The following is an 18813-nucleotide window of genomic DNA, read 5'->3' as shown; positions in this document are numbered from 1 at the left end:
ATTGGATAACTTGATTTAAAATTTAGGAACAATATTGAATACATTTGTTAACTCATAATCTCCTACTCATTGACTCGTCCTAGCATTGACCTAATGAATATCCAGAGGTACTTCTTCGTGTGCCATCTCTATTTAATACTGAAGGTCAGCCAAAGACTGTGAAAGAAGGCTTGAATCTTCAAGTTTCTTGTGCATGTTGCCCTACATGTGTTCATTTGGTAGTAAGTCCTAAAATCTTGTTGGTAATGGCAACAAATTTACGTTAGAATGTTAGAAATACAACAAAGTACCCTCACAGTTTGAGATGGGGCATTCCTGTTGAATAACTTGATTTTAATGGGCCCTAAAGTAAGACGCCATCGCTGAGGACAACTTTTGACCAAAGTCAGTAAGAAGCCTCCTTTTAAAGACTATTGACTAATTTGACTTTAGTCACCCTTTTAACTATTGAACACACACGAAAGTTGTAGAAAAAGAAGATACCACCAAAAATCTTTGGTCTAATATGTCCTCATACATTACTTGTACATCAAATTTTATTAAAATTGGACCACTTCATAGATCTGCGTCTTTTCAAGGCCACTGAGACTATTAATAGGACTTGTATTACATAATTTATATGTAAAATGTTAATTAATGCATGCACATTATTCCCAATTATATATATTATTATTATTATTATTATTATTATATTGTGGTTATTAAACAAAACCACTATTTAAAAAGACTAATAATAAGTAAAAATGAGTAGTAAAAATTGTATCTTACCTTTTTGAAATTTATTAAGCACTTACTAAATGATTACTGCCCCAAAAAACAAGAGCTTGTTGAGTAAACACCCAAACAACTGACATTTAATCCACTGCACCATGGCCAAATAATTGCATAAAATAGTTTACAACAATTTGGTTTGTAGGAAACTACTGAAAATATTGATTTAAACTCAGAATTTGCTACAAGTACTTTTATTGATCAATATAAAATACAATTATTGCAAAATATACAGTTATTACATTACTTTTAGACTAAACTAAAACGAAACGAGAGATATTCAATAAAAAAAAGTTCGTGTCTACCTCGTCCGCCACGTATTTACACTATCACAGTTAACAGGTTAATTTGCAGTTAATTCAGCGTGTAAAACTGTCTGGTGTGAATGGATAAGTACCGAGTACTTTAAGTGTCTTTATCAAAAAATTTGCATTGATAAATCGTATGGCATTACACTATAAATTGGATGGATCAAAGTAGTGGTAAAACAACAAAAAAATAACAAATAAACCTTATAAAATAATCTGTACAAGTCTGATATGCGAATATTCTCTTTGATGAATATTTACAGGAGTTCGGCATAGATAATCTTTTAAATCTAGACAACATAAATAGATACATTTTTTCTATAATAATAATAATAATAATAATAATAAACTGAAACCTTTACTATTTACAACAAGGGGGGAAAACAACGAGATCTAGTGATTACTTTTTGACGGGCCTGCCTCCATGAAAGTCTCCTGGGGCTGGCTGGGCAGGGGCCTGTTGCTCAAGTCCAGGTTGGACTTCTTCACCGTGCCCGTGTTTTGGTTCTGCTTCAGCTCCGAGTATAGGTGAACGGCTGCGTCCGACGGCTCTGAGTACTCGGACGTCATGGAGGGCTTAGCTGATGAGTCCTCGTCGTTGTTGTCGAAGTTGAGCCGCTCCTCCAACAAGTTGAGTATGCTCCTGGCGCCGTTCGTGTTGTTGTTCTGCGGCTTGTCCTCCTCCTGGTACGGAGGCGGGGGCATATTGGCCAGTTCTTCGTACAGGTGGGCGTCCTCGTGCCGGTTGTTGTCGTAGTTGTCGTCCACGATGAACATCTCGTACAGACGCTCGATCATCTCCGAGGCCTGTTGGTGGGTGCTGGGGTCGTCCAGCTTCTGCGACAACTGCTGGAGGAAGTCCAGGGTTAGTTCATCCGGCATTTCCAGGGTTTCGTTGTAGTCCATGGTGACCATGGTGTTCTCGTCGTCGTGGCTCGTTTCGTTCGGGTTGTAGTGGATGTTCCTGAAGTAGCCTTTGCGCTTCAGCCATCTACCGCCACGTACCAGCATCACGGCGAACGTGCACACGATCAGGGCTATCAGTACTCCGGTGACGGTCAGGATCACTATAAGCCAGGTCTTGCGATTGGAGTCGTCGGGGAAGAAGATTTTGCTTGTGGTGTTGATTAGGCGCACCTCCCCCTTGTACGGCTCACACTTTATGGTCTTGTTGCAGGAGAGTTTGGTGAAGTTGGTGATGTTGATCAAGCCCTCTTCTAAAATTAGACACTTGGCCATGTAGTCACTGACTTTGCAGAAGCTCGTTTGTTTTATGCGGTCTATTTGGTTGCTACCGTTGGTGACCTTCATCAACCAGTCATCCATGGAACAATCACAAGAGGTGTTGAAGTAATTGTCATCCACATACAAAATGGTGTCGTCCAGCTTGCTCATGAAGCTCAAGGCGTTCTCCTCAACGTTGTACAAGTCGTTGGCCTTGAAGGTGAAGTTTTTGTTAATCTCGCTGGGCAACACGTCGATGAAGCTGGACTCCAGGTTTTTGATGATGTTCTGCTTGAACGTGATCTTGTTCCACTTCTCGAACTTGAATCCTTCGGCGTGGAAGTCGGCGATTTCGTTCCCTACAATCTCCACGTTGGCGACTGTGCTGGACACGGCGTTTTTGCCTATCACCGTAATTCTGAAACAAGAAAATGTGTCAATGAATGGTTTATCTAAGTGTAAAATAAGTTTGTGACCAATTTACAGAGTATACAAACGAAAGTTATAGGAATTATCCTTTATTTATCAACTACAACTCATGAATAGTACCAAAATTTGACGTTCAAAAGGGAAGAGCAACTAAAATACAGTAATTTCCTGATAAATTATAAATGAAAAGGTTGTTTATAGAGGGGCCTTGTGCACGAGACAGAACCAGTGTCCGCACTCGCATCTCTTGGGCTCGCCCTTGTGCAGCCACATCCAGGAGATGCTGGTGGACTCCTCCTCGCAGATGCAGCCGATGAGACGGGCGTCGAAGGCGGACGGTATCTCGTTCGGTGTTTCCTTGGTGCCGCAGCCGCGTTTTATGACCTTTATGTCGAAGGGGTTCTCGTTGCCCGACATTTTGGCGAGCATCTCGCGCTTCTCCAGGCCGGTGGCGTGCTCGATGGGATCGCCCATCGAGGTGTGCTTGGCGGCCAACATAAAGCGGATGGGTTTTCTTGCGGAGGACGACAAGATTCTTGCGCAAAGGGCGGACATTTTGCCAATTGACAAGTTATGTTGTCACTATTTTTGTCGTGCTGACAACAATGACTACTTTGATGATGTACGGTTGTCAATGTCAAATTTAATTAATTAAAGAAACTACGACTAAAACTCTTAATTCTGAAATTACTGAGATAATCTAATAATAAAATTACTGTTGATAATAATTTTGAAATAAGACAAATGGTCATTTAAGACTATTCTTGTTGCCCTCCTACAAATAAAATAATTTAAATGAAAATAAGCAAGTACAAATTATCTCAGAAGTGATAAAACTCTTTGTTATTTATGTATTTAACTATCTAAACTTATTTTACATTATAACAATGTAAAAATACAAAATAAATCATCTGAAATAATGTTGATAACCATTTAAGACGACACTCGTACTTCTACTATTAATGTAAATAATTTAAATTAAATGGACATTTAAAAATTGTCTCTGGAGGTATAAAATTCTTTGACATTTATGTATTTAACTTATATAAACTTATTTTACTCTATAAAATAGTAAACATATGATATAAACGCTTTGAAATAAGACAAATGATCATTTAAGACTATTCTTGTTGCCCTCCTATAAATAAATTAATTTAAATGAGAATAAGCAAGTACAAATTGTCTCAGAAGTGATAAAACTCTTTGTTACTTATGTATTTAACTATCTAAACTTATTTTACATTATAATAATGTAAAAATATAACATAAATTATCTAAAATAATGTTAATAACCTTTTAAGGGGACACTCGTACTTCTACTATTAATGTAAGTAATTTAAATTAAATGGACATTTAAAAATTGCCTCTGAAGGTTTAAAATTCTTTGACATTTATGTATCTAATTTTTATAAACTTAATTTACTCTATAAAATAGTAAACATATGATATAAACACTTTGAAATAAGACAAATGGTCATTTAAGACTATTCTTGTTGCTCTCTTACAAATAAATTAATTTAACTGAGAATAAGCAAGTAAAAATTGTCTCAGAAGTGATAAAACTCTTTGTTATTTATGTATTTAACTATCTAAAGTTACTTTCCATTATAAAAATGTAAAAATATAAAATAAATCATCTGAAATAATCTTGATAACCATTTAAGAGGACTTTTACTATTAATGTAAGTAATTTAAATTAAATGGACATTTAAAAAATTGTATCTTGAGGTATAAAATTCTTTGACATTTATGTATCTAACTTTTATAAACTTATTTTACTCTATGAAATAGTAAACATATGATATAAACACTTTGAAATAAAACAAATAGTCATTTAAGACTATTCTTGTTGCCCTCCTACAAATAAATTAATTTAAATGAGAATAAGTAGTACATATTGTCTCAGAAGGGATAAAACTCTTTCTTATTTAAGTATTTAACTATCTAAACTTATTTTACATTATAAAAATGTAAAAATATAAGATAAATCATCTGAAATAATGTTGATAACTATTTAAGAGTACACTCGTACTTCTACTATTAATGTAAATAATTTAAATTAAATAGACATTAAAAAATTGCCTCTGGAGGTACAAAATTCTTTGATATTTATGTATCTAACTTTTATAAACTTATTTAACTTTATAAAATAGTAAACATATGATATAAACACTTTGAAATAAGACAAATTATCATTTAAGACTATTCTTGTTGCCCTCCTACAAATAAATTAATTTAAATGAGAATAAGCAAGAACAAATTGTCTCAGAAGTGATAAAAGTCTTTGTTATTTATGTATTTAACTATCTAAACTTGTTTTACATTATAAAAATGAAAAAATATAAAATAAATCATCTGAAATAATGTTGATAACCATTTAAGAGGACTCTCGTACTTTTACTATTAATGTAAGGAACTTAAATTAAATAGACATTTAAAAATTGCCTCGGAAGGTATAAAATTCTTTGACATTTATGTATCTAACTTGTATAAACTTATTTTACTATATAAGATATTAAACATATGAAATAAACATTTTCAAATATGACAAATAGAGATTTAAGAATATAAATAAATAATTTGATATGACAAATAAACATGTAACAACATTCTTGTGTATCTACCAAGACTATAAATAATTTAAATGTGAATAAACAAGTCTAAAGTTATAAATCTCTTTGTCGTTTATATAAACTTATTCTATGCTTTGACGTCCACCGGTTAATTTATTAATAAAGGTCAGACTTCAAAAGGGAGGGACGTTGTACCTCGAGTGTTGTACGGCGAAATTATTAAATCCAGCCATAATCGCCCCGGGTTCCAACCTCTCGATGGTGCACTTGTCAATCAGAAAACTGGTGACCAACGACCGCCCCAACAGGGCGCTCGCCTCCACCGTTCCAATAGACGTGTTGCTTATTCTTATGGAGGAGATGGTCGTCGCCCTGAACGCCTCCTTGTGTATCCTCTGGATTTGTGAGTTGTGAATTTTGACTTCGTTCAGCGAGGAAAAGAACGTCTCCTTTGGTATTTCATTAATTGTCGCGTTTTCGATGGTGATCTACAATCAAAGAGGTGGTAAAAATTGCCAAAATTAAAGGAGTTGTGGCCTTACGTCGGTGACGGGACCGTGCTTCCCTATAGACCCCTGATTCTGGAGCTCAAACGTGTTCTCGGAGAAGTCCAGGTTCTCTATGTTTTCGAACTTGCTGGAGAGCAAGCGATTGAAGGCAGACTTGCCGATGGACACGGCGTTGCAGTTGTACACCTCGAAATCAACCAGTGCCTGAAAGCAAATAACGCAATCGACGATTAAATAAGGAAGGAACTTTCACGGTTCATTTACGCAAACGATTTACTAATTGATGCGGACGTGCGTCCGCCCAAATGAATTTTAATCGATCTTTTTTTGGTCGTGCCGCAGGTTAATGCACCCGCCATAATCGAATTACTCACTTGCATGTTGTCGAATGCGCCAGTCTTAACGGTAACTTCATCACAGTCTTTGATTTCGACCAGCAGCTGACTAGAGTTGATGCTCTGGAAGGATTTAGTGTCGATTTGGACCAGGTTCACGCCGTAGATGCTGACCAGGGATAATGCGGGAACGGAACCGAAGGCGCCTTGCAGGAACTGCACCGAGTTTCCGTTTATTATGTACACTTCCATCAGGTTGGCGTGCAGCATGTCCCGTTTTATTTGGACGTCCTGTAAATACAGAAAACAATTTAATACATCTTTTATACACTGTAGAATTTGAAAATGTTAATAGTTTTTGGAAAATCTATCTAAAAGTTATCTTTATCCTAACTTGAGGACCTCGACAGTTTGTAGAAACGGTACTTCTGATGAAAATTTGCTCTGGTTTCATTGTAAATGGTAGAAGAAATATATACCAACATTTTAAACAATTACTCAACCTCATAACTATGGCAAATAAGGGACCATGATTAATTGAATGTACCAAGTCACTTTTTCGTCTTCCATTTCATATTTTCTCACTTTCAGGCACTAATAGTTACAGGAAATGGACCAAATAAAATTTTTTAATTATTTGATGTTATAGAGAGCTTATTTATGAACATTTTGAGCCCACAGACATACGTCTAGTTTCATAAATAATATAAATACAGCCATTTTACTGGAACAGTGTATTGAGCTTCTTTTCGCCCTTATTTTATTATTTTGAGCTGTAACAAGAATAAAATCAAGTTGACTTGTATAAAAAATAAATTTTCTGAAGTAAAATTATCCACAGAATTCGAAAATATTAATAGTTTTTTGCAGTTAGTCCTTGTTTTTGAAATATCCACAAGAAAGTCATGTTTTTCCAAATTGGAGGACAGGGAGGGACATATTGGTTTGTAGAAACGGTACTTCTGATGAGAATTTGCTCTGGTTTCGTTGTAAATGGCAGAAGAAAGATATACTAACATTTTAAACCATTACACAACCTTACAAGTATAATAATTAAGTGACTATGATTAATTGAATGTACCAAGTCACTTCTTCGTCTTCCATTTCATATTTTCTCACTTTCAGGCACTAATAGTTACAGGAAATGGACCAAATAAAATTTTTTAATTATTTGATGTTATAGAGAGCTTATTTATGAACATTTTGAGCTCACAGACATACATCTAGTTTCATAAATAATATAAATACAGCCATTTTACTGGAACAGTGTATTGAGCTTCTTTTCGCCCTTATTTTATTATTTTGAGCTGTAACAAGAATAAAATCAAGTTAACTTGTATAAAAAATAAATTTTCTGAAGTGAAATTATCCACAGAATTCGAAAATATTAATAGTTTTTTGCAGTTAGTCCTTGTTTTTGAAATATCCACAAGAAAGTCATGTTTTTCCAAATTGGAGGACATGGAGGGACATATTGATTTGTAGAAACGGTACTTCTGATGAGAATTTGCTCTGGTTTCATTATAAATGGAGAAGCAAGATATACCAACATTTTAAACCATTACACAAGCTTACAACTATGGTAATTAAGTGACTATGATCAGTTGAATGTACCAAGTCACTATTTGATGTTATAGAGAGCTTATTTATGAACATTTTGAGCCTATATACATTAATTAAGTAAGATAAATACAGTAATTTTACTGGTACTACTACTACTCCATAATTTCTTCAATTTGTACATTAAATAAAATTATAAAAAAACTTGACTGGGACAATTTAAAGTTTAAAACGACCCTTATAATAAATAGCTGAAATGCCTGGCTTAATTTTTGTCGTGACTCAAAGGTCAGCAATGCTTCTAACCCGGATCATTTGAAGAACTGACTGTCGTTCATTGTCTCTATTATCTCCGCTAATTATTATTAGTTGGTGTCACTATTGATTGGTGGCAAATGTGTTTTGTGCTATTTATAACTTAAATTTAATATTTCATGCTTGTTTTAATTCGTTAATTTATTTGTTAATCGTACCGGTGTGTGTTTTAATGGACGTTGCGCAACAAGTTATGCATTTGAGCAAGTGAATAAAATGAGTTGCGCACTTCCATAAATGGACGTTGAAATTGCGACCAGATTGGTGATTTTTCACCGTAACTGCATCAAGGAAAACTGTACTACGGTACGACCGGTTTATTACTGATTAATTATTAACCAGACTTATGCTAATTAACTGATGTGGCACATTTCTAAGGAAAAATGTTGTATGTAGTAATTTGTTGTTGTTTGTTGTGTCGGAAATGGTGTGTTTGAAAACTATTAAATAAATTAAAACTGAGAACAGGTTCTGGAAGCATAATGGGACGATTAAAATAGCGAAAAACGGAATTGGTGGATTGTACGCGTCTCACATTCCAGACTGCCAAATTTAAAATGCCGTCGCGGTATAAATACACGGTTTTTGAACGCTTTTAACTGTGGACACGCACAATTCGTGATTTAAAAATGGGTTTGTTTTGGGAATTCGACGGATTGTTCTTCACTTGATGACACTAAATAAACGAAAACGTTTCTTCGCAGAGTTTTATCGCTTCGACGGAACATTCTTTCTCACGTTGACACAGTGACTAATTGATTAAAACAAAAGGACCGACAGGATATGATTTGAATAACTGGAACAACTATCATACTTTACAACTTTTTTACACAAGCATTTACAATAGTATTTTAATTATTTGTGCTTCACATTGTGTAAAAATTCTATCTATTAAAGTATTCCCCTCTTTATCTAAAAGTTCTTAAAATGTTATAAATATTATTAATACTTTAAATTTTATATTAATTTACAAAAAGGTAATAAAAAAAGTTCTAAATAAATCTAATCTTCAAAATTGGCGCCCAACTTATTTATATGGTACATTTAAAACTCAATTTAAGATACACATGTGTTTTAAAATTGTTTATAAATTATTATTCTTAAATTTACAATCAAATTACACATCAATTTACAAAAAAGTAATAAAAAAAGTTCTAAATAAGAAAATTAAGAAACTTAAAAATTGGCGCCCAACTTATTTATTTGGTATATTTAAAAATTATTAAAATTTTGCATTTTTTATTTGAAAGTTTTCCTCAAAATGTTATAAATATTATTAGTACTTCAAATTGCATATTAACTTACAGAAAGATAATGAAAAAAGTTGTAAATAAATTAAGAATTTTTTAGGAATCTTCAAAATTGGCGCCCAACTTATTTATATGGTACATTTAAAATTCTATTTAAGATACACATGTGTTTTAAAATTGTTTATAAATTATTATTCTTATATAATCATATCAATTTACAAAAAAAAGTAATAAAAAAGTTCTAAATAAATAAATAAGTTTTTTAAGAAACTTTAAAATTGGCGCCCAACTTATTTATATGGTATATTTAAAAAATATTAAAGTTTTGCATTTCTTATTTGAAAGTTCTCCTCAAAATGTTATAAATATTATTAATACATCAAATTGCATATTAATTTATAGAAAGGAAATGAAAAGAGTTCTAAATAAATTAAAAGTTTTAGAAATCTTTAAAATTGGCGCCCTTAACTTATTTATTTGTGTCCTCATTGTTTGAGATTTCGTTTAATTATACAGAAAATTGATTAGATTTAAAGTCCTACGTATTTTTACATAATTGGTAATCATCAGATTGGTTATAAAAACTTAATTTCACGATTATATTTTATGTTCTCCACTTTTACTTTTTACCCATACAACATCCATTCAAAATCTAAAAATACACTCGATCATAAAACCAAATCAGCAACGCAAAGCACCGTTACAAAAGCACAGAGACAGAAAGTAGGAAAAATGGTAAATGAATTTTAATTCGTCGCTTCCTCTCCGTCATTCACTGCGGATAATTTACGTTTACGGTAGTAAATCTGATTTAAATGCGGATGCAGTGACGGCCTAAAAGGGCTCTTTTCGATGGTTATCTGCAGTTCTCGAAACTGGTCTGGCCGGTCACTTTTCCAAAACATCGGATCACTGACACTGCATTTGGAATTCTAATCTGTTATCGAGTCTCCTCTGGTTATCTACCATATAGTTGTTTATGAATAAGAGTAATTATGTATGAGTACATGCAAACATAATTATTAATTGATTTGTTTATGGGAACAACAAATTTTTACATAACAGATATTTTGACAGGCCTGTAACTCGAGATAACATTGTTTAACTTTATGAACATCACAGTTGATTTCTTGCCAAGCCAGATTATTTATATTTTTACATACCAAAAAATTCCATGGACAAAACGTAATGTTTATTATCCATAGAAAAACATGTGCATAATATTTATTTACAATAAACGGGAAGAATTAACAAATTATGTGGCAACACGTCGAAAATTTTAAACTAGACAAATAAACCCTCGAAAAGTACATCCTCGCCACTGCGAATATTTTCGTCCGGTCTGTTTTGTCTCATTTTCTGTTAACCTGCACAAAATAAACCAACTATGGACTTAAAATAGAACCGGGCTTGGATTCTTCTTACCCGTAACTAGACTTGGTCGTGCACTTAAAATTACTTACTTAATTGTGCCGAAATTACTAATTCTTATTAGTGATTCATTGCGGTGAGTAAGTTGTCTGATAAGGAATACAGAATAACTTCCCGTTTCTTGGTGGGAGATAAAAAAGTAATTAGTGGCTAACCAGGTCAGTGTGGGGAACACGTGTTTATACGCCACGATAAACGCATAAATTCGTCAGAGTTCAAAATATTTGTTATAAATTACAAGTTCCAAAGTAACATCGTTAAAAGTCTATAAAAAACCATTAAAAAACTAGAAAATTGTCTTTGGTTTATTTAAATTCTCATAATTTTTATTGTGTAATATAAATTAAATCTTGAGAAGTATTACTTTTATGACAAAAATTCATCACAATAAACAAGAATTCATCTATAATTCATATTTAAGTAGTTTAATGCTAAATTAAAATTAAGAAATTCAATTACCAGAAGAAGGAAGAAGTTGAAGACTTCAATTTTTAACCAACTGAACTACAGCCATCTAAAATAAGTAAGATAGTCATATCGATAATTTAGATAAAACATTGATACATTAGGAATAAAAGAACGGCCGATTGGATCCATGGTATAATTTTAGATGGGTGAACTTCCTGTTGATAAAAACGCATCGGGGTCCCAGTTATTTCGAGAGCATGTGTCCCGTCGCATCGAACACGTTGCACTCACTCAAACAAAACGTTTATTATTCCGTTTTTGTTGTTTTGTCTCCGTACACCCCGAAAACTACATAATCAAACAGGAAAGGAACATGGATTTTTTGATATTTTACAGCATAAATAATTCGACAATAATTAAAGTTTCCGGCTTGTTTTCCATTTCCTCTTTTGTTATGGTAAATGTTTTAAATACGTGACCGCATTTTTAATTACTTGTAATTAGATGGTGATGGATTGAATAAATATCTGCCAGTTTTTGGTGTAAATGACAAGATTCAATAGACAATTCTCGACTGTGTCATAAAAACTTAATACTTTCGATTTCATTTTATATTCTTCACTTTTACTTTACATCACTTCAGTCTAAAAATATCCACATAATAAACTCAATTAAAAACACAAAATACAGTTAACAAAAACATACAGACAGAAAACTTTTTATCTAACATTAATTATTATAAATTTGTAACTGGGACATTATTAAATATGACCAATTGTCATTTTGAGTGGAAAATATATTCTATAATTTATTTATGTTTAAAATATTATTTTTAAATAAAAATGTTATATTAAACATTAAACAAACAATTTCCTGGGTTTTATTCATAATTTTTTCATTAGAATTCTCACAGTTATTCTAATGAACTTTTGTCACAAAACGAATACTTCTCAAGACTTTTGGAAAATTAAGATTTAATTTAAATAATTCTTAATTTTTCTGTAAATAACTCACATATTAGAATAAATAATCTCTTCTTAGAGTTCTGGATAACAAATAGGGGATTCCAGAACTCATTTTAATGTCTTTGTTCACAGAATATTTCTTCTAGTATTTGAAAAATTACAATTTCTTGACCTTAATTTATTATTAAACTAATTAAATATAAATTACAGATGGATTCTGTTTAGAGTTTTGGAAAGTAAACGTAGAATTCTCACAGTTATTGTAATGAATTTTTGTCACAAAACGAGTACTTCTCAAGACATTTGGAAAATTAAGAATTAAATTAGATAATTCTTAATTTTTCTGTAAATAACTCACATATTAGAATAAATAATCTCTTCTTAGAGTTCTAGATAACAAATAGGGGATTCCAGAACTCATTTTAATGTCTTTGTCCACAGAATATTCCTTCTGGCATTTAAAAAATTAATTGTCTTTAGACATTTTCGTTCAAGTTCTCCTGATTGTTATATAAATAGTTTACATTAAGTACCCTAAATCAATCAACAGTGTAACAAAATAAGCCTCGTAATCCTAGCTTAACAGTGTTGCGGTATGCGGCGTTTTTGTGATTTTAATTCGATTCCAGGGGGTAAACAATATCGTATAACCCAGCTGTTTGTAGTCAATCCACCCGCCCGACCATTGAACGTATCTATTCTCGATTTCCTCCCCCTTTTTTTTCAGTATATTTGGCGCAGATGAACCTGAGATGGGCCCCTTAACCAGGTGTTTTAACCCCGGCTAGTATGAAATTGTTGTTTCCATCAATATGTATCGAAGTCGCCTTTAATTGATGATTGTTTTGTTTATTTATATAAGGATGGAGTCTGACAATCGGCTTCCTTTTTGGGTAGCTAGACCAGACGACCATTTACTGTTACAAGAAGGGACGTGGGAACAAATGTAGCCAATACTATTAATTAATTAATTAATTAATATTATTATAACGTGGTATTTTAATTGATTATAAGTAAATAAAGGCAGCCCAACATATGGTGACCGTCCAGAGAAATCACTACTTTTACAAATAAACTTTCATGTCGTTTACAATACAACAATAATAAAGTCTAACGTCTATTTATGTTCGTTCTTTTCTTGATCCAGATGAGTCAGACAAATGTGATCTTTTGTGGAAACAATACCAAGCGAAAATACTACGTTTCAAAATATTCCAGGCAAAACCAAGAATTTATTATCGTTTACGAAGACTTCGAGGCACATTTTGTCCATCGTTTTAAAACAATAAACCGTCTGTTCTAAAAAGTAGGCCTGCAAGTGTGGTACGGTTCGTTTTAACATTCGAAGCCACTGCGACACATGAAATGATGACTAAATAATTTATTAAGCAGATAAGCAGGCTTTCTACTTCCCAGAATGTCTTGGCTGTGCAGTTTCATGAACTCTGTCAACTGCTTTTGGAATTATGGTTGTTTCTGCTCATTCGCCAATAATTATTTTAGGAAATCAATCAATAAATCAATGCACAACACTATAAAATATTTGTAATTTCATATATTTAAAATTACCGACTATTTTTAAGGGTGTCAAACACTTTTTTTAAAGCATTTTTAACAAGAACAATTAAAACTCAATTATGTTAATGTTAATTAATTGACACACAGCTAATAATTTTTACAGTAAATTTCACAACCCATTAAAAACCTGAAACCGTCGACCTGAATTGTGTTTAAAAAAAAATAAACAAGCCAGCACTAAAATCCGAAACCGCTTCACACCAACATTAATGTTGGATATAAACAAAATAAATTCAGGAATTTTAAACAGTCTTTCACCACACATTTGTAAAATGTAAAATCCGGTTAATGCACCCGTGTAAAAATACTTATCTCGGAAGATAAGTACGAAAAGCAACGTGAATAAGTAATTGGTTGAGTGGCCGGAAATTGATATAGGAGGAATGTCCATGTCCTTCGAAAAATAATTACGTTATTAAGGATTGGGGGCTTGGTACGTTCTGCTTGTGCAATATGTAATTAGATTTGCTTACATGGAACCAATTTTCAAATCAATTCACACAATAAATTATGTTATATTCTGGTTATGCTATGAGGAAAACATTTGAGTTCTGAATAGCAAAGAAAGAGACCTGGAGTTCTTGGCACAGTATTTCAACAGCTCTAGTTACTATATTTAAATGTAATAATAGTTTGTTCGTAATTTTGAGTATTTGTGGAGTTTAGGATACATTTTTTAAAGATTTACAGACAGTTGTAAGTCTTATTTCAATGAGGTTTTTCTGGATAACAAATGGGGGCTTCTAAAACTTCCTCTAATGTATTTTTCCATAAAACTTTTATTCCTCTTCAAATTAAAAAATTAAGCTTTCAATTTAACAATAAATGAATTAATTAAATTAAATTAATTCTCTTTAGAAATCTGAAAAGTCGACGTAGAGTACTGAAACTTGTCCTAATGAATTTTCTTCATAAAACAAATATTTCTCCTGATATTTAAGATATTAAGATTTGACAAAATTTAAATTTTAAGATTGACAACTTAAATATTAATAAAATGAATCCTCTTTAGAATTTTGGATAACAAACAACAGACTCTACAATTAACTTTAATGTCCTTTCCAAAAAACTAATATTTATCTTGAAATTGGAGAATTAAGTTTTCAATTTGACAATGAATTAATTAAATAAAATTAATTCTCTTTAGAATTCTGGAAAGTAAACGTGGAGTTCTAAAACTTATTCTAATGAATTTTCTTCATAAAACAAATATTTCTCCTGATATTCAATATATTAAGATTTGACAAAATCTAAATTTTGAAATTGACAACTTAAATATTAATAAAATGAATTCTCTTTAGAATTCTGGATAACAAACAACAGATTCTACAATTAATTTTAATGTCCTTTCCATAAAACTAATATTTATCATGAAATTGGAGAACTAAGTTTTCATTTTGACAATGAATTAATTAAATAAAATTAATTCTCTTTAGAATTCTGGAAAGTAAACATGGAGTTCTAAAACTTATTCTAATGAATTTTCTTCATAAAACAAATATTTCTCCTGATATTCAATATATTAAGATTTGACAAAATCTAAATTTTGAGATTGACAACATAAATATTAATAAAATGAATTCTCTTTAGAATTTTGGATGACAAACAACAGACTCTACAATTGACTTTAATGTCCTTTTAATAAAACTAATATTTATCTTGAAATTGGAGAATTAAGTTTACAATTTGACAATGAATTAATTAAATAAAATTAATTCTCTTTAGAATTCTGGAAATTAAACGTAGAATTCTAAAACTGAATTTTCATCGTAGGGATTCTAGAACTAATTCTAATGTCGTTTTTTCCTCAAAAAATGGCACTTGAATTGCATTTAAATTTTGTTTATGACGGAAAAATTGTTCCACAAATAAATTTTACGATGCTTTTACCAAATATTGGTTAACATTAGTTCGTCAACGGAAACGATTATAAATATACATGTTTACCGAGTAAATTTGGATTTCCCCCATATAAAAATACACGTGATAAATCGAACTTAAATTAAGTCAAGCCAAAAACCATCACAGTAGAAAAATATGGAACGAAACGTTGACGTGATACAATTCAAGCAGACAACAAACTCGATCTGGGTCTGTGGGTTTTGTAACATTATAAGTTGCGCCTCCGGCCGTTTTCGACCTCAAGACATTCAACAATACCGAAAAAATTACAATTACGACGAATAATTTATTTTGCTGCGCCTAATTTGGTTGATTAAAATTAAATTGTAAGAGTAAAAAGTGAAAGGATGTTGCTTCTTCACTTTCGTACGCTGATTAAATTGTAATCAGCAATTAACCCTGTTGGTATTCGATCTTTAGAAAACAAACAGGAGATAAACACTAATTACTATTATGTAGTCTCGTTTGTTTCTAAGAAAACATTCATCATTCATCACATAATGGTTGTTCTATTGTTGTGACATGTGCTTATCTTCTTTGTATTCAAGTAATTGTTAATTTGCAGCTTATTATAAGTCCACTTTTATATATAAACATAAAAATATTGAGTTAAATTTGCATAAATCCAATTTCCAACCTCGTTTGACATGTTAATTAGTCATTCAATATGTAAATTAACATTAACTGTAGTTTACAACAAGATTTCCTTACGTTTGTGTATTAGGCAAGTTTTCACTTGTTGTTACTGACGTCCAAAGTCAGTTTCACAAAGAAATTACGTGGTTCTATGTATAGAAGGAGCACAGTAGGTAATAAAGGTTTATTGCCCAACAGAAAAAGGATCGTTCCTCAGAACAGGTTCAAGCATGTCAATTTATTGTTAACCGAGGCCTGGCAATAAAACAAAACAATGGGGTATATGATGAGCATCCCCCAACAGTTAATTGATTGAAGGTACCAATAATGTGGGCTTGGGAACAGATGCTCAATTAATCCTACACTGTTTTTGACCTATTACTATTGGTAATAAATTATTCTGGTGTTGAAATTGTGTTTGGAAATTGCAACAGGATATTTGGTACCAAAAAATGGGTAACAATTGATGGAACAAAAGGTTAATTCCCCTTTCTGACCCGGTGTAACAGTCTGCCGGTCTATTCTTGGTGCACCATGAGTAATAATCTCCGCACGGTTATAATTAACTTTAATTAATCGAAATTACTTGCCTCTGTTTAGCTCAATACCCAATTATATGTAGGTATGTAAAGCTAGCAACTTTCTGAGCAGGTTTAGGGGTCAAGTTGGAACTTGTGACCACTCAATCAAGTTATTAAAAACAATCTTAAGATTAAATCTTGTCTATAATATAATTTTTATAAGCAACGTTTCTTCCACTACAAAAGGGGAGCCTTAAAAAAGGGTACTAGCCTGGCTGGGTCCGAAGGTACAGTTGACTTTCTGCCAATTGGCCGCGATCTTAGAGCAGCCGCATCCCTCCACCTCACAAATACTACCACCATCCACTAACACCCCAAACAGTATGAAGAACGCGGCGAGAATGAGTCTCGTGCCCATTTTCTTCGCACATTCTCCGACAAACTGAAACTACATCACTTCAGGGTACTGATCCATTTGTTGTTGTTGTTGTTGTTGTTTTGATCGGCCACGCACTGATACGCACACACCGGCCGTGCTCACAAGACTGGACGAGATTCGGTTGATGCTGTTACGGTACTTCTCCGGGGCCGTACCAATGTATAGGTCTGTCTTTGTTCGGCGCTTGCGGGCGGGCTATTTGCGTCCTTTGTTGCGGGGGCAGTGGCGTTGATGAGTCGCTGGCGTAACAGGCGATTGGGAAAGGAATTCAAAATCAAATTTTTGATAATTTTATGTTTAATGTGTATTTAGATAAAAATAATCAATATGTCAATAAGTATATATTTCAGAATTAACAATTTTGGGTTAATTATTTATATACAATTAATGTTTATTCTTGCTAAATTGTCTTTTACTCTGAAAATGATAAGAAATTCAAACAAATTATCCTAAACTATTTATCAATAGTCAAATAGTAATGTCAGGAAACATATCCAATTATAATTTATATCGATAATTACTTATAAACATTTTATGATTTATATTTAATTATACTATAAAAGGAAAACAGACGCATAAGCAGATATTACAGTCAAATTTGGACATGTATGAACATTATTCTTAAAACAGAGTAAGCAGTTATTTTTACTAAATATAACTGTGAAAAGATAAAAATAGGTAATTTACAATGTTTCATAAGAAATATTTTATAAGAATTCTTTGTCATTAAAAAATGATAACAAATTCAAACAAATTAGCCTCAATTATTTATCCGTAGTCAAATAGCATTGTTCATAAATATATCAAATTATATTTTTTATTAATAATTGCTTATAAACTTTTAATAATTTATATTTAATTATACTATAATAGGAAAACAGACTGCGCATGAGCAGATGTTAGTCAGACATGTTTGGACATTGATTTAACCTTAAAATAGAAATAAGCTCTTATTTTTTACAAAATATAACTAAAAACAATTTTATTATACTTTATTAAATATATTTTATGAGACTTTTTAATGATTAATTCTGCCAAGAATTTCTTTGTGATTTAAAAGTGATAACAAATTAGTAATTTCTAATTTGTGTGACTAATAAGATGTTAAAAATATTATTAAATTAAACATAGTCCAATACTAGTTTACTCACTATATATTACTAATAAAGATTATTATTAATTATTCTTAGAATATTTTCATTTTCTTACTTTTAACATGTATCAGCTAAAATAATAATAGTAATTAAATATATTTTTTTTATTTATGTGGAAAATATGTATTTAATATTAATACTGAATGACAAAATATTAAATCAAACAAAATAATAATAAATAACAGTTTAAATGATTCTAACAGTTTAATATTCACACCAAATCTCAGCCATTAAAATAAATTAATACATCAATTTGGACAAATACAAGGACCATTAAAAGAAACAATGCCCAACGTATGGGCGGGGCCATTGATTCATTCAGTTGTTCGTTCCTGAAATTGCTCAATGGAACCGTCCTAAGGTCAAGAAGTTACTTATTGTGATGCTCCAAACATTGGCTAGTAGGCAACTCAGATTACACTGCAACAGTTTCTTCTGTACAGAGAGTCTTAATTAGTTAGTTATTTTTGAATATTCGAATATACATATTAAAAAACATTAAAAC

At 31.7% G+C, this 18813-nt stretch overlaps 3 protein-coding genes across 3 annotated transcripts in view; 1 reads left to right on the top strand and 2 right to left on the bottom strand.

Annotated features, from left to right (window-relative positions):
* LOC109601882 (E3 ubiquitin-protein ligase MYCBP2-like) overlaps positions 1 to 18813 on the top strand; it is a 41152-nt gene that overhangs the window by 13809 nt on the left and 8530 nt on the right. The window lies entirely within an intron of this gene.
* LOC109601890 (uncharacterized) lies at positions 950 to 17242 on the bottom strand. The gene is made up of 5 exons (XM_020018188.2): positions 16987 to 17242; positions 6189 to 6440; positions 5848 to 6018; positions 5501 to 5793; positions 950 to 2721 (listed from the first exon to the last, which is right to left on the bottom strand). Exons 1-5 carry the CDS (start codon positions 17131 to 17133, stop codon positions 1473 to 1475), a joined length of 2112 nt encoding a protein of 703 aa, XP_019873747.2. The 5' UTR covers positions 17134 to 17242; the 3' UTR covers positions 950 to 1472.
* LOC109601891 (cytochrome c oxidase subunit 5B, mitochondrial) lies at positions 2805 to 3748 on the bottom strand. Its single transcript, XM_020018189.2, has one exon. It carries the CDS (start codon positions 3285 to 3287, stop codon positions 2928 to 2930), a length of 360 nt encoding a protein of 119 aa, XP_019873748.2. The 5' UTR covers positions 3288 to 3748; the 3' UTR covers positions 2805 to 2927.

Source organism: Aethina tumida, chromosome 2, assembly GCF_024364675.1.
Source record: "Aethina tumida isolate Nest 87 chromosome 2, icAetTumi1.1, whole genome shotgun sequence".
NCBI lineage: Eukaryota > Metazoa > Arthropoda > Insecta > Coleoptera > Nitidulidae > Aethina > Aethina tumida.
Note: the sequence above shows the minus strand (reverse complement) of the source record. Positions and strands in the feature narration are given on the sequence as shown.

Bases quoted from the DNA above. Each gene is read 5' to 3' on its own strand.
- LOC109601891 (XM_020018189.2), bottom strand. From the start codon at position 3,287: ATGTCCGCCCTTTGCGCAAGAATCTTGTCGTCCTCCGCAAGAAAACCC.
- LOC109601890 (XM_020018188.2), bottom strand. From the start codon at position 17,133: ATGGGCACGAGACTCATTCTCGCCGCGTTCTTCATACTGTTTGGGGTG. The intron at 6,019-6,188 runs GTGAGTAATTCG...ATTTGCTTTCAG, and splicing joins GCGCATTCGACAACATGCAA to GCACTGGTTGATTTCGAGGT. The intron at 2,722-5,500 runs GTACAACGTCCC...TTCTTGTTTCAG, and splicing joins TTCGCCGTACAACACTCGAG to AATTACGGTGATAGGCAAAA.